The following is a 17,465-nucleotide window of genomic DNA, read 5'->3' as shown; positions in this document are numbered from 1 at the left end:
ACCTGGTCTTGAAACAGCTCAAGAAGATTCAGGCTGACATATCAATCTAGGGGTTGATAATGGCATCCCGGGAGCATATGCAGGCACTGTTAGAGGCAATGAACCGAACTAAACTACCTATTGATACCACGACAGATCAATTGGTATTGTTGGTTACATCAGGGGAGGTTATGGCGGTGATATCTTTTACAAATAAGGAGTTACCGCCTGAAGGCGCCAACCACAACCGTCCCTTATATATAACCTTGGAAAGTCGAAAGAAATGGATCCCAGTGGTGTTAGTGGATACTAGATCGACAATCAATGTATGTCCAATGAAGACTGCCTACGCCATCGATTTGAGGCCGATTGACTTTACACTCACGACCCAAGCCGTCCGAGCTTATAACAATATAAGCCGGGATGTTATGGGAACATTCAAGAGTAATATCCTCATTAGCCCATCTGAACATGAGGTGGAATTCCATGTCATGGATATACCGACAACCTTTAATTTACTGTTGGGAAGGCCTTGGCTGTATCAGATAAAGGCTATATCATCAACAATCCATTAGTTGGTGAAGTGCCCCTTCAAAGACGGGATTGCCACTGTGTACGATAATTCTGCGATCCATCCTCCCTAGGGAACTGCCACACCAGTGTTGGAAATCATACATGGGGAAGAAGATGTATTCCTCTCTGGCTTCTCACTGACAGAGGCCTGGGTGGTCCAATCCATCTTAGCAGAAGACGATAGAACTTATGTGAGTGCTCAGTCTATCTACATGATGAACAAGCAGGGGCATATGCCTAGATCAGGACTAGGCCGAAGGAGCAAATAATGGAGCACTGTTGCAAAGGAGATAAGCCATAACCCCTACGCTTTCAGGCTGGGATACAAACCTACAACCACAGATTGGCGAAGGAAAAGGCAAGAGCTGAAAGAAAGGCTGAAAGCAAAGAGGGTTGGGAAGCAGTAAGAGTTAGTCCACAAACCAATACGGGGAACCTTGAACGGACGCTTTGTCCACCAAGGGAAAGATTTCCCCTTCTGTGGATTTCTAGAGCCTTGGTTTGACCAGGAGACAAAGACAAGGTATCCAAGATTTGAGATCTTCTTCGAGCACCGGTTACCAGAAGAGAAGGATGAGCAGACGGACCTGAGCAATAATATATGAGTTCTATTGCTGAAACTGAGACCACCAACTTGGGGGATAGTTTTACAATCTCAATGTCATGACCCAAACCCGCCCCCATGGGTTAAGGACATAACCGGCCAGTAATCATGAGATTACCTACGGCCTCAAACCAAACCAGACGTATTTTAACAGAGTTAACGGGGGCCAAACGGAAGCAATTTTAAAACTTTGTCCATAGAGCCGTGCTTATATGCACATCATAACATTCCATACATACATATGTTAATAACTCACAACAGAAAGTATAGTAACATTAAGTTCTATACAGACAGGGTCATTCAAATCTAAGTCAGCCAAAACAGAGCTATATACAGACGTACACCAAAGTCCTCGCTAACATGACAAAATAACATAGAATGGCAGAAGGGCGAAGACGTGTCTCGTGCGTGAGACGCAAGGGCTAACCCTTCAAAACCTTAGTTGTTCCATACAGACTTCATTGGGGTTGGGTTTGGACATCTCTTGGCTCACCTACAAACACATGAATGAGCGTGAGCGATAGCCCAGTGAATAATATCAAATAAAAGAGTTACACAAACGGTATGTAGAACAACATGCTTCAAACGGCCTTGGGCCCAATTCATATTTCTATTTAACATATATATATACACAATTTAAGTCAAGCGCCTGTGGTTCCAAACATACTGGCCTTTGGCCCATTTATCTTCCATTTGTCAAACTGGCCTGTGGCCCATTCATGCATGTCAAACTGGCCTTCGGCCCATTCATTCATTCGTATCAAGCTGGCCTTTGGCCCATTTATACTTTCGTATCAAACTGGCGTTTAGGCCTTTCAAACTTCCATATTGAACTGGCCATTAGGCCTTTCAAACTTTCATATCAAACTGGCCTTTAGGCCTTTCAAACTTTCATATCAAACTTTGTCCACCATTCAAATTAATGAACTTTACAAAACCTACATAGAAGTAAGCAATTGGACAAAAACATATTTCAGATATTACTCACAGTGATCGGCTGATTGATTTGACCTGGAGCTTGACCCTACACATCACATAACACATATGGGTCAACACCGATTCAATCCGTTCTTAATTCATATATTCCTCCTTAGGCTTAATTCTAATTCTTCTAACTCATTTACAATGCTCAATGTGTGCCTAAGAGCACTTAGAAGTGAAAGGGAACGAAAAACAGAACACAGAATGCATTTTCAAAATTTTAGAAAACAGGGTCCCCGCTCGAGCGTAGACTTCCCCGCTCGAGCGAACCCATGAGGTCTGCAAAAGTACTGGATATGTCATTTCTTTTTGTATGATCAAAATCCATACATTCAAACTTCATACTAATTTCATAACCCCTTCAATCATGCATGCATGTAAACTTTGACTTCATTTCTATTCCAAATAATGCAATCGGTGTCCATTCTCATGGAACTCAACAAAAACATGCTTGCATGTATGTTTTAACACTCATTTTTCCACATTCAACTTAATACATGCTTGATTATGCAAAATCATGGTGATCCTACACATGCATGTGCATATTAACTCCAAATTTATCAATTATAGCACAACTCTTGTTCTTGATCACCAATTAATCTTTAATTCACAAAATCACAAGTTCAAACTCATGAATTTACTCACCTAGGAGCTCAATCTTCCCAATGTAAGCTTAATTCTTGAGTTACATTCCAAAACCTTCAAACTTCTTGAGAAATCTTCAAGCCTCAAGATCAAAACCCCAATCTCCTACACACTCTCTCTCTCTCTAATTCAGATCTCTCTCTCTCTCTCTCTCTCTCTAGAGAGTTGATCTCAGCCGAATGACTCAAAAAGGGAGGAGTGAGGTGAATAATGGCCCTTTATAAGCTCCCACTCAACATATTTTATCAATATTACATAATTGGGCACTATTCCATTAATTAAATCTGTTTAATGATCTAAATCAATTTTCAATTAAATTTCACCATAGGCTCTAAAAATTACACCAATTCCAATGGCGCAGTCAATTTCGGTTTCTACGGCCGGTAAGGCCTTCAATTAAATTTCCAAAGTAGATAATCAAACAAATATTCCTACGGCGAACAAATAGAAATTCAAAACCACATATATTTACATAGTTGTCACACAAAATCATATCAAACATATAATCAAACTCATAATAAGGACCAATTAGCTAATTACGAAACAGGGTTATCACACTCGATGACTGGGGAAAACCTAGGAGCGAATTTCTCTAATCTTATCATGGATGCGTCTGAGGCTCCATGCCTGGTTTGGAAGTTTGAGAAGGGCATCATCAGCAGTTCTAAATCGGATAACGAGTCTGAATCTGATTCCATCGAGTCCGTGGAGTCGGAGTCAGATTCGAGTTCCTCTGAGTCTGGTACTTCTGGGAGTGGTGACCCAGATACCAAAGTCCTGTCCAGGTCATCTTTTAGATTTTGTTTTGAGTCCACTGTAACCAAAGATCTGGACTTTTTGAATGGGAATGCTATGAATGTTGCCTACTTCTCTATGCCTTTGGTTTGTTGTACTGATCTTAATTTTCAAAATTTTGACATAAACAAAGAGGAAAAAATTCCTCGGGTTTTGAAAAATTTGGTTGATCATGAGGAGGTAAGGCGTGTTAAGCCCTGTACAGATGAAATCATATCAATTAATGTGGGTACTATGGAAGATCCTCGCTTGGTCTAGATCGGGTCCACGCTGTCTTCGGAGGAACGCGAGCGTTTAATCACTTTACTAAAAACTTTTAAAGATGTTTTCGCATGGTAATAGGAAGACATGCCTGAAATCGATCCTGAGATTGTACAGCACCGGATCCCTCTTGACCATGAGGTTTGGCCAGTTAAGCAAAAATTGCACAAAGTTCACCCAGATTGGGCTTTGAAGATCAAAGAAAAAGTTACTAAACAGATTGAGGCAGGGTTCTTACTTGTATCTGAGAATCCAACGTGCTTTGCCAATATTGTTCCAATTCCAAATAAGGATGGCAGAATCAGAGCCAGTGTCGACTTTAGAGATCTGAATAAGGCTAGTTCGAAGGATGATTTCCCGTTACCGTATATTGATGAGTTGGTAGACTTCACCGCAGGCCAAGCATTACTCTCGTTCATGGACGAATTTTTCGGGTATAACCAAATTCTGATGGCACCTGAAGATAGGGAGAAGACAGCTTTCACTACTCTGTGGGGCACCTATAGCTACCGAGTCATGCCATTTGGGCTAAAGAATGCCAGGGCAACTTATCAAAGAGCTCCGACCACCATCTTCCACGATATGATTCACAAGGAAGTTAAGGTATATGTGGATGCTATGATTGTCAAGTCTAAAGAGCGAGAAGGTCACTACACCGCATTGGAAAAATTCTTTGAGCGGATCAGAGGGTACAGATTGAGGTTGAACCCACAAAAATGCACCTTCGGCGTAACAACAGGAAAAATGCTGGGATTCTTGATCACACAAAAAGGAATTGAGATAGATCCTTCTAAAATCAAGGCTATCATAGAAATGCCACCACCGAGGACTGAAAAGGAGGTGCCGACTTTCTGGGCAAGGTGCAATTCATCAAACGATTTATCTCAAAATTAACCTGGACTTGTGAACCATTGTTTGGTCTGTTGAAGAGAGGAAAGAAATTCCAATGAGATGATCGATGTCAGTTTGCCTTCGAACTAAGTCAAGCAGTACCTTCAGAATCCACCTGTATTGTCGCCACCAGAATCGGGGAAACCACTGATTCTGTACTTATCAGTAACGGACACGACCATGGGATGCATGCTAGCGCAAGAATCAGAAGCTAAGGTGGAGAAGGCCATCTACTATCTAAGCAAGAAGATGTTTGATTATGAGACCTGCTACACTCCCCTCGAGAAAGCTTGTTACTTTGGTTTGGGCAATAAGGAAGTTGAGACACTACCTATTAGCTCATTCCGTAATTCTGGTTTCAAGATTAGATCCCATCAAATATCTCTTTGAGAAACCAGCACTTACGGGTAAGCTAGTTCGTTGGTTGCTTATTCTCTCCGAGTTTAACCTCAAGTATGTCATGCGCAAATCTGTCAAAGGGAGAGTCGTTGCAGAATTTCTGGCAGATCACCCAGTAGAAAGAGATGAAGCAATGGAGTATCGTTTCCTAGATGAAGACATCCTGCAGATAGAAGAGGAAACATGGACTATATACTTTGACGGAGCATCAAATCAATATGGTCATGGGATAGGTATATTGCTCATAGCACCCGATGATTCACATATACCTCTGGCCTTCAAACTTTGGTTCAAAGTGTCCAACAATGAAGCAAAATATGAGGCATGTATTGCTGGCTTGGAAGCTGCCTTAGAACTAGGGGCAATAAGGTTGGATGTCATCGAAAACTCAAACTTGGTTGTTTCTCGAGCCAACGGAGATTGACTGGTTAAAGAAGAGAAAATGAAGGTATATCATCAGGCCCTGGATGTGCTAATTTTGAGGTTTGAAAAATTAATGTTTACGTATCTACTGAGAGAGAACAATCTGTTTGCTGATGCACTAGCAACTCTATCTTCCATGGTGGACATCTCGCTTGGAGTGAAGATGCGTCTGATCATTATTGAACAGAGGTATACGCCTGCTTATGAGACAATCGCCACAATAGATGAGGTTGAAGACACGAACCCCTGGTATTACGACATTTGAAACTTTTTGGAAAAGGAAATGTATCCACCAGGGGCAAATGCCAAGGATAAACGAGGAATATGGCGTATGGTCGTCCAATTCATCATCTATGGAGGCAAGTTGTACAAGAGAGGCCATCTAGGAATGCACAAATTGTGCGTCAAAGAAGAGGAATCAAAACGCCTAATGGAGACCATCCATGAAGTAGAATGTGGAGCGCACATGAACGGAGTGAAGTTAGCCCGAAAGATTCTCAGGCAAGGGTATTACTGCTCTACCATGGAGGAAGACTATATTGGTTTTGTTCGGCGATGCCACAAATGTCAAATTCATGCTAATCGCATGAATATCCCGCCGCCAAAACTATACAGCATGACTTCACCATGGCCTTTCTCAGTTTGGAGAATCGACGTTATCGGCGCAATCACTCCAAAGAGGTCAAATGAACATGAGTTCATTTTAGTAGCGATTGACTACTTCACTAAGTAGGTGGAGGCCCAGTCCTATTCTATGCTAAAGGCGTCGCATGTGGCTAAGTTTATCAAGAACAATATCATTTGTAGGTATGGGGTGCCCAATGAGATCATCTCAGATAATGGCTCGCACTTCAAGAAAAAGGTGATAAACCTACTTGAGAAATATAACGCGATTTTCCATAAGTCATCAACATACATGTGTAGACGTCCCCCGAACGCCCCGGGAGGGTTAAGTCCCGTTCTGTTCATTTGGGGTCACTACAGCTCGGACTCTTAAATGTCACGGTTCTTAATCTGAACCAAAGAGTCCAAATCCGGCAAATTGTTTTGAGAAACTGATTTTTGAAAAAGTGCCAAACATGGACTGCTTTGCCAGATACAGAGTCGCCACCTAAATATTTTATTTTGGGAAATTTAGGAAACCCTGACTCGGTGCCAAAAGGCCACGTGTCCGTCATCACCAAAGTTGCCTCGGCTCGGGAACTTGGGTACGATTGGGGAAGGTCACTTCGTGAGCACCCCCGCTCGCCCGGTCATAGACCGGCCTCTACTAATCATGATATCAATTTTTGAAAATATTGTCAGTTCTTATTCCGGTTATTAGCCTAGGTTACTATGTGATGCGCACAGCATACAAGTATAGATCGGGTCGCCTGAATTGGAATGAAAACATTTCATGTTTGTTTTTGAAAGAGGGTTTGCTACCCGCAGGTAGGCTTTAAAACATTTGATGATTTATTCCAATTTAAGCAACCCAACCTTCACCCACAGGCATTCAGGCAGTTATATCAGATAAGCACATAGCCTCATGGTAAGCATGCTATCATGGCATTCACTCACACGCATGCAAGGATGCTAAAGCATAAAAACTCACCGAGTACTCCAAGCCAAAATAGACACTTATTAGAAATCATGCATGAATCCTAAGTATACAGAAATGCCTAATGCAACACATGCAAAATGCAATTATAGCAGGCTCGGCTATTCTAAGATGGCATATGAAGTGTTACAACTATCATGTATTCAATTTGGAATTGAAAGTACAATGCAGTTAGTATGATGCGCCGAGCCCGGTGCATGCAATACAGATGAATGATGCAAACATGCTGTCATACTGTATGCTAATTTAAACATGCCCTAATCTAACCATCAAAAGCGGATAAATAAAAGGGAGAAAGACGTGGGGTTGGAAGACATACATCACACTCACCCACACTTATTACAATTGTGCCCTCACTAGGAGGGTCCGAATAAATATACAGTCCAAATATTACAGTCCCGAATAAAAGAATATTACAATCCAAAATATTACAAAATCCTAATTAATTAATGAATTAACTAAGAAAGCTGTAAAACTGGCGTGCAAGCCAGGGACTGCCTTGCTTCTGATGGATGATGCATGTCCGGATTGTCTTGCGCGGAAATCCACCGGAATGCCCCAATTAGCCTCTGTTTACACCTGTTCTCGAAATGCGTGCCAGGCCCTGAAAGTTGCTAACTCCTGATTTTGCTGCAACAGAGAGCAGGAAAGGGGCATAGCAATGTATTTGCACAGATATACACATGTCTCGATCCTCGTGCCACCAATCACGCATAACGAGGCATGATGGCCGAGGAGTCGAAATGCACAACTCAATATAGAATGAATGCACATGAAACTATAGCTAAAACCTAACTCCATCATGGATAATCCGGAGTGTCGGTGACTGGGGAATTGAGACACATTCCGTCACTCGGAGTACGAAATGTACCTCGTTTCCCGTGCCCGGGCTAACTCCTATTCCGGACACGATGCAATATGCATGATATGCATGAAATGCAACTAAGATATAATCCTAACATACACAATGCTATGAAAATGAGATGCCTCGAAATGCGTGCACACGGGCACGCAAACCGAGAAAATGACAGAATGCAATCTAAGATACAACCTAGTATGCACTATGCTGTAAAAAAGAGATGCCTCGAAATGCGTGCACACGGGCACGCAAACCGAGAAAATGACAGAATGCGATCTAAGACGCAACCTAGTATGCACTATGCTATGAAAATGAAGTGCCTCGAAATGCGTGCACACGGGCACGCAAACCGAGGCGATGGCAGAATGTGACGAAAATGGCAGGAAAACATGATATGGGCTTATACCAACATGAGTGAGCCTCAGCCACACTCACATAGGATGCCGACGGATAAAAATGGGGTGCCTCGAAATGCGTGCACACGGGCACGCAAACTGAGGCGATGGCAGAATGTGACGAAAATGGCAGAAAAATATGATATGGGCTTATACCAACATGAGTGAGCCTCAGCCACACTCACATAGGATGCCGACGGATAAAAAATGAAGTGCCTCGAAATGCGTGCACACGGGCACGCAAACCGAGGCGATGGCAAATGCAATGCAAATGACATGAAAATGTGATGCAATCATTCTAATGGAATTTCAGCACTAAAACATGGGGGAAAACAATCCCGAAATGAGGCAAAATGATACCGAATGCATGGAATTGTCCCGAAATGCGAATTTAGGCACCCGAAATGGCCTATAGCTATGCTAAACATGCACAATATGGACATGCAATGCAAAGACAGGAGCTAGACAGTCCCAAAATTAGCACTTTCACAGTTGTAAACATGGCCAAACAGCAAGCATAGATATGGCAAAAATAGCATGCAAGAATAGGGGCCAAGATAGGGGTAATGAAGCAAGTGATATAAAAAAAACTCAAACTGAAAAATTTCCTTCTACAACATTGAAGAGGGACCAAAAATATGAATATTTGCAGAACTGTAAAATGGCCAAAACAGTATACAAACATGGTAGAAATGTGATGCAAAATAAGGCTCAAAAGTGGCTATAACATGAGGTATGCAAAATAATCACCAAACAGCCAAAGACCCTTGCTAAAATATGTAGAATGGGCCAAAATAAGCACTTTTTCAGAACTGTAAAATGGCCAAAAACAAAAGCATGGTAGGCTAACTAAACATGCAAGAATGGGGAATAAAAGAGAGATATAACATGAAGTGACCTATGGAGGTCCCAAACCATGAAATGACCTAAATGAAAAATGAAGAATGGACCAAAATAAGGACTTTTTCAGAACTGTAAAATGGCCAAAAACAAAAGCATGGTAGGCTAACTAAACATGCAAGAATGGGGAATAAAAGAGAGATATAACATGAAGTGACCTATGGAGGTCCCAAACCATGAAATGACCTAAATGAAAAATGAAGAATGGACCAAAATAAGGACTTTTTCAGAACTATAAAATGGCCAAAAACAAAAGCATGGTAGGCTACCATTGCATGCAAGAATGGGGAATAAAAGAGGAGTATAAAGGTAGGTATAACATGGAAGTCCCAAATGGTGTTGAGCCCTTCTTCAATGTTGAAGAGGGGCTCAAAATAAGCCTATTCAAAGATTATAACATGCTCGAAAACAGATTACTCATGGGCCAAAAATAGCATGTAAAATTATGGCATACAAGAGGATCAATGAAGCAAGTGTATCATGGAGGGCTCAAACAGGGTTGAGCCCTTAATGAAAAGTGAAGATGAGCTCAAAAGAGGCCCCTTTTCAGTTAGGGCCGGAGCTTGAAACAAAAAGCATAGAAGACTTACAAATAGATCAAGAAAAAGGGTCAAAAGGGTAAAAGTGTTACTCACCCTTGAAGACTAAGGCTTTTGTTGCTTCTTGGACCAATTTGCAGCTTCTTTGGCCTTTGAGAAACCTCCCTTGTTGCTGGAAATGAGGTGGTGATGGTAGAGCTTGGTGGTGTAGAAGAAATGGTGCTTAGGGACTTAGGGTTTTTCAAAGAATTGAAAAGGATGAAGATGGAGTTGTGTATGGATGCTTGAAGGAGAATTTTTCTAACCCCAAAATACTACAAGGCTTGCTTGCTATATAGGCCAACAAGGGGGTGTAAAGGTGGGGGAAAAGGAGAGCAAAATTCCCCCACAAAATATCCCCCGGATAAATATCTTTTCTGGGGGATATTGCCCCACAGCTGTAAAGTGCACAGTGCAAGGAACACGGCCGGCCTATTACTTTTGCTCCAGGTGGCCGGCCGGCCACACCCCCTAGCCGGCCGGCTAGGGGTCAAAAGGTTCAATCATATTTTCTGGCCGGCCACCAACTGGTGGGGTACTCCTATGTGTGTACAACACAACCATGTGGTTAAAAGTCCAAGAAAATGGGTCCAAGGGGTTCAACATTAGCTCGGAAATAGGGGTTCAAAAGGGTCAAGTTGAATTAATGGCCGGCCATGAACTTTTAGGGTCCTCTCATGTGTGTACATCACAAATATGTGGTTCAAAGTTCGAGAAAAAGGGTCCAAGGGGTTCAACATTAGCCCGGAAGGAGGGGGTCAAAAGGGTCAAGTTGAATTAATGGCCGGCCATGAACTTTTAGGGTCCTCTCATGTGTGTACATCACAAATACGTGGTTCAAAGTTGGCAACACTAACCCTAGGGTGTTCAACATTAGCCCGGAAGTTGGGGTCAAAAGGGTCAAGTTGAATTAATGGCCGGCCATAAACTTTTAGGGTCCTCTCATGTGTGTACATCACAAATACGTGGTTCAGAGTTCGAGAAAAAGGGTCCAAGGGGTTCAACATTAGCCCGGAAGTTGGAAAAACGGGCGCCGGGAGGCTCCGGAGGAGAGATAACTGGTTGCTGCAACAATTACTAACCTTCCACCCTTCCATGACCTTCCTAGTGATGAAACAGAGGTACCTGCCAAAAATGAACGAAAATCGTTGCAAAACGAATGCTCGGGGACCAAAACGCGCAGTTCGGGGTCCCGAAAATGGGCTGTTAAGCACCGAAAGTGGCATTCGGCCACGAAGTGGGCTTCTCAGCCCCCAGTGTCCCTCAAAAGGGAGCAAATAGGAAGTACGCCAAAAACCGGAGCAAACGGAGATGGTTAAGCGGTCCCGAACCGAGGCACACGGCCTGACGGCTCCGAAAACCGGGAACCGGACTCCGAAATGGGTAAAATGGCCTAAGGACATTGAGAGATGGTCTACGGGACCTCTCCCTTCCCTCAGGAAAAGAAACAAAGAAAACCGAGCCTGGTTCGCAAACCGAGGCAAGGTACGAAAGAGGGTTCGGAAGTCCGGAGGCAGGGCTCACGGCCGCAACTCTGAAACTTCTGAACAAGCACATTATGCAACATCACCAAGCGCTCAATCGGTGACGTCTGAGTCTTAAGGTCGGTCAAAAATGGGGTGTCTACAGTTGCCCCTCTTTGACAGAACTCGGAAGTCACAAGTGACGGGAGTGAATGTCAAAGCCCAGAGACGACCCATTTTTGACAAGACCGAAGACTTAGACAAACATACAGGATAAACAGAGACGTGCCCGCAGGCATGCCCGCAGGCAGGGGGCAAAATGCAAATGAAAATGCAAGAAGATTTTGAAGATTGGACTTATACGCTGCGCGAAGCTGGTTTTGAAAGTTGGACTTATACGCTACACGAAGCCGGTTATCATTCATGATCATGCGAATGCAGCAAGCTGTGATGAAGCAAGTATTCGCAAATAGATGCAACAGTTTTAAGCAAGAATGCAAAGCAACAACTACATTTCATGCAGTTAAGAATGCGGAGGATTATTCAATCCCCGCCACGTCTCACACGGAGAAGATACTATACCTGCGCGATTCGTCTGGTCGCACCAGCCTCAATTGAACCGTACATACAATATCGTGCCTGCAAAAGAGAGAAATTGCAACAAGTACAATATGCTACCAACATATATTTAATGTGATTCCGAAGGTTCGACACACGCAGTGCCAGTGAGTGTATGCATCGCAATGCAAGAGTGAAACATGTGTGACAACGTATGCTCAAACATAGAGGTGTGCCAATATCAAGAAATGTGCATGTTAATGCAGGTATGCTCATGAGAATGCAAGTTATGTGCATGATAGTACAAAACGAGCATAAATCAGGGTGTTCATTTGTCATGAAACAACGAGTGCGGAAACGCGTGTTTCGGCGAAGACAACTCGATCGCGGCCTCCGATCCGCTTCTCGAAAAGGCTACAACTCATTCAAAAAGGATACACTTTGATTTCGATGAGTGATGATGAGACACATGTCAGAGCTTGAAGCCGAAGTCCCGACGGAGCAATTTCGCGACCGGAAGTGTACTTTTCTTGAACTTTTTCAGGTCCCGGGAACTCCGATCTTCCTCAAAATTTGCAGAGAGCTAGGTGGGCCTGTGGGGGACATGGCCGGCCGTTTATCTTCCCAAGGGGAGGTGGCCAACCGGTTTTCCATAAAGCTAATGGCTGGCCGGCCATTTCTGCAAAAAGCAGATAGCTGGCCGGCTAGAAAAAGGGGCCGGCCGGCCATGTGCTTTAATTCGGGGGTATTTTGGTCTTTTTCCCTCCTTTTTGCATGCTTCTTCAACTAAGACTTGAGGCCTATATAAGGCAGCCGAGGCTTCCTCCTTTCTTGCCTTCTACAACACTTTCCTCTCCAGATCTGAGTTTCACGCGCGTTTTCCAACGCCCCGTGCAAATTGTTTTCGCAAAAACACTCAGTTTCAAGCACTTTGAAGCGATTAAATTCCGGCTTCGGAGCTTCTTTTTGCATTTTCGCCACTTGAGGTAAGTTTGTCTCAATATTTGGAATATTTTCTTGGGAGTTGACTTTTGTTGACTTTTTCCAATTTTGGCTCATTTTCACTCATTTTTGCTCCTTTTGCAGATTCTTTGAAAATGGCGGGCAATTCTCCCCACGGCGGAGGTTTTCCAGGTACCGAAGATGATTTCGATCCCATGACTCTACCCCCGAGGACCCGACCTTTTATTCCCGGGAGGTACCTTCCACCAGCACATGTCCTCCCTCGTGCTGTCTTCCGTCACTTTACTAGCTTTGACGAGCGAGCACCCGTGGATCTGCTTCTCCGAGAGCCGGAGCATCACCTCTCTCATGAGGCCCGAGAGGTATTTACTTCATTTTCTGTATTTTTCGTACATTTTGCACCTTTGCCATGCTTGAACACGCAGTTTAGCTTATGACATAGTACTTTGCTTGCATCCTGAACATGTAGTTTCAACACTCGAATTTCTGAACACTCGGCTCATTAATTAGTCGCGAACACACAGTACACATTAGCACACGGCTCAAACACTGATTTGTCGAACACACAGCCCGAATTCGAAAGTGAACACACAGCCCACACTTTAAATTTTCTGAACACGCAGCCCAGATTAGATAGTGAACACGCAGCCCACACTAGTTGGAATTTGAACACGCAGCCCAAACTTTAAATTTTCTGAACACGCAGCCCAGAATAAATAGTGAACACGCAGCCCACACTGATAGAAAGTTGAACACGCAGCCCAAACTTTAAATTTTCTGAACACGCAGCCCAGAATAAATAGTGAACACGCAGCCCACACTAATAGGAAGTTGAACACGCAGCCCAAACTTCAAATTTTCCAAACACGCAGCCCAGGTAGATAGTGAACACGCAGCACACAATTTAACTGAAAGTTGAACACGCAGCCCAAACTTCAAATTTTCTGAACACGCAGCCCAGGTAGATAGTGAACACGCAGCCCACAATTTAACTGAAAGTTGAACACGCAACCCAAATTTCAAATTTTCTGAACACGCAGCCCAGGTAGATAGTGAACACGCAGCCCATAATTTAACTGAAAGTTGAACACGCAGCCCAAATTTCAAATTTTCTGAACACGCAGCCCAGGTAGATAGTGAACACGCAGCCCACAATTTAACTGAAAGTTGAACACGCAGCCCAAATTTCAAATTTTTTGAACACGCAGCCGAGGTAGATAGTCAACACGCAACCCACAATTTAACTGAAAGTTGAACACGCAGCCCAAATTTCAAATTTTCTGAACACGCAGCCCAGGTAGATAGTGAACACGCAGCCCACAATTTAACTGAAAGTTGAACACGCAGCCCAAATTTCAAATTTTCTGAACACGCAGCCCAGGTAGATAGTGAACACGCAGCCCACAATTTAACTGAAAGTTGAACACGCAGCCCAAATTTCAAATTTTCTGAACACGCAGCCCAGGTAGATACAACATATAGCTTATTTCACTTCATCGGCACACAGCCCATTTCATCTCATTGGCATACAGCCCATTTCATCTTATTGGCACACAACCCATTTCATCTCATTGGCACACAGCCCATTTCATCTCATTGGCACACAGCCCATTTCATCTCATTGGCACACAGCCCATTTCATCTCATTGGCACACAGCCCATTTCATTTCATTATTGACACATGTATTCATTCTGAATGCAGGCTGGTTCCCGCAGTGTGCGGGGGTATGGTTCCACTATCGCGCGGGATTGGTATGCCGAGTTGCCGGAGGGTGTCCGGGATTTGGTAGATTTGGCAGGATTCGGGCCTTTCTGCGTCGGGTTGTCACGTTGTCCTGCCAGGAGGACACTGATGGCAGCCTTGGTAGAGAGATGGTGGGACACCACCAATTCCTTTCATTTCTCTGCTACCGGGGACATGACTATGACCCCTTTTGACTTCGCTGTATTGACCGGCTTAGACGTCGGAGGTTGGGCCATCCCCTATGATGAGGATATGGGAGAGTGGGTGGCCGCTTGGATGTATTTATTGGGGGCTCGCCCGCCGGTTGACAGGGTTTCCGGGAGAGTCCGATACACTTGGTTCTCTTCCCACTTCCGGCGGGCGGAGATGGTGCCTGAGAGTCCCGAGGAGACAGAGCAGTATGCCCGTGGCTTCCTTATGTTCCTCTTCGGGACTACCCTGTTCGCCGACAGAGGGAACACAGTCGGGCTATACCTGCTGAGCGCTCTGGTTGACCTATCACAGGTCCATCGATATGATTGGGGTGGCGCCAGCCTGGCTACCCTTTACTTTTATATAAGCGCGACCTCCCGCGGGCGGGGCGATTTACTTGGCGGCTACTGGAGAGCCTGGGAGGTACTTTTCTGCCCCCTTGATTTACATTTCTACTCTTCATTACTTGTACATTGCACACACAGCGCACTTTTACAGTCTGTATTTTGCTCTCAGCATTTCATACTTACATTCTGCATTGCTTTTCTCAGCTATGGGTCTATGTATACTTCCCATCATTAGCCCCAGAGCTGGAGGTGGTAGGGATTCCCACGACCCCATATTCATTGATGTTCGAGGGCCCGCACCGGCCGAGACCTCGAGAGACCCTCCTTCACCTGCGACAGTACTTTGACACTGTGCGACATTCAGAGGTACTTCAGAACTTTCAGTTCTTTTCATTTTCATCTTTGATTTGCTCTGTATATTCTTGATTTCTGATTGGTTTATGCATTTGTCATCCGCAAATCACATGGCAGCCCTGGGTGTCCCTGGGTGATGGTCTCCGACTTCAGTATACCGGAGCATCGGACATCTCCCAGTATAGGGTCCTGCTCGAAGGGCCGGTTGGCAGGGCATGGTTCCTGGGGGAACGCTTTCTGCGCCAGGTATGGGGGTATCTTTTTCAGGATATTCCCGCAGTACCTCCAGCCAGTATGCGGACTGCTGACAGGCTCTCTCACTCGGAGATAGTCGGCGCCATGCTGGGCAGTGATGCTTTACTATTTATTGAGGAGGGGGACTACGCCACTTACCGTCACATATACTTGATGCCTCCATTGACGGGAGCTCATATCCCGATGATGAGACCTGCCGGTATGTCATCCTCGGGCCAGGCTCGGGCTCGGGCTCGGGCTGCAGACGCCCCTTCTACTAGCAGGGCTGGTACATCTAGAGGTGGGAGTAGACCAGTTCCTCCGACTCCGTCGATTCATCCTCATCCCGGATGGCCAGATATGCCGACTGAGTTGATGGCGTGGCAGTATGGGGCTATCTCTCCGACTCCGATCCCGCTAGAGCCTCCGATGCCCAGTGATCGATACGCCATTGATCCGGACTCACCGCCGGTATGCTCCACTTTTGTCATTCATCATTTCAGATGTTTAGACACTCATTTGTTCACTGATGATTATGAGCTCATTTTTGCAGCCATCACGAGGGTACATGGAGGAGGTGGTTGGACTGGTGGCCACACTCGAGGGCATGGTCCTGCGTAGGGAGGCACAGTTGTCTGTCGCGGGCATCCAGGTACCTTTCAGTTTTCTGGCATTTATCATACTTCTGATGACATGCTGATTTCTACTGCATCGATAGACTACTTGTGTAGAGCACATCTGACACACACACCCCACTTGTACACTGTATTTACATGCACCTACTTCATGTAGCCTTTGCTTGTATCTGCATCTGATGTATATATTTGGACTGATGTATTTGAATTGAACTCTTTGTTTTCAGATGCCTTCATGGTCCGGTCAGCCGCAGACCAGGCCACCTGGGCCTCATTGGGGAGCTGGGCCATCTGAGCCTTTTCAGGGAGCGGGGTCATCTCGGCCTTCCCGAGGAGCTGGGCCATCTAGGCCTTTTCGAGGAGCTCGAGGAGGGCCTGTCCGCAGACGAAGGGCTCACGTTGTGGAGGTGGAGCCTGATGAGGAGGAGGAGGATGCTGAGGAGGAGGAGGAGGCTACCGATCGTCAGTCAGAGACATCTGCTGAGGAGGGGGGCTCCGGTTTTGGCTCGGGGAATAGAGGCGAGGCTGAGGGGGATCCTGGGGGTGACAGCTCCGACTCAGATGATGATGATGGTGCGGAGATTGTCCCGCAGAAGAGGATGAGGAGTGCTTCTCGTTCCCGCTCCCGAGGACTTTGATGCTGTTATTTCCTGCTTTATTTTTCTTTTTGCTAGTAGTTTGTAGCACTTTGCACATTGTTAGGCAGTTTTATTTTTTGTAAAACTTGTACCTTTGTTTGTTGTAAAGCATGATGAAATGAAATAGCTTTTGAAAAGGTGTTTGTATTTTAAACTTTTAGCATCGTATCGCATCAATTTATTTCGCACGAGAATGAAATTGAATGGGAGTGTGCATTGTGTAATCACCAAGTCAGGTAGTGAACCGACGCAACAAACTAAGCAACTCAACTTACTAAGATATAACAGAACCTTTAGCAAGTTTACAACTCGATAAGCAAAATGCAACAACGCAAATAAACAAGACTTAAAAAAAGATTGCTTGAACAGAGCGCAATGACTCAAAAACACGAAACACGTCCGCTTGACAAACAACTCGATAAGCAAAACAACAACTCGATAAACAAAACTCAAC

General features: G+C 44.6%; 1 protein-coding gene across 1 annotated transcript; it reads left to right on the top strand.

The window, feature by feature from the left end:
• Nucleotides 1–15,884: 15,884 nt before the first annotated feature.
• Nucleotides 15,885–17,095, top strand: LOC145790204 (uncharacterized). Its single transcript, XM_082868013.1, has 3 exons — nt 15,885–16,209; nt 16,292–16,390; nt 16,601–17,095. The coding sequence occupies exons 1-3, from the start codon at nt 15,913–15,915 to the stop codon at nt 17,009–17,011; spliced, it is 807 nt and encodes a 268-aa protein (XP_082724139.1). The 5' UTR covers nt 15,885–15,912; the 3' UTR covers nt 17,012–17,095.
• Nucleotides 17,096–17,465: the final 370 nt, after the last annotated feature.

Source organism: Camellia sinensis, chromosome 5, assembly GCF_055761805.1.
Source record: "Camellia sinensis isolate YWXY chromosome 5, ASM5576180v1, whole genome shotgun sequence".
In the NCBI taxonomy this organism is placed as follows: domain Eukaryota; kingdom Viridiplantae; phylum Streptophyta; class Magnoliopsida; order Ericales; family Theaceae; genus Camellia; species Camellia sinensis.
Note: the sequence above shows the minus strand (reverse complement) of the source record. Positions and strands in the feature narration are given on the sequence as shown.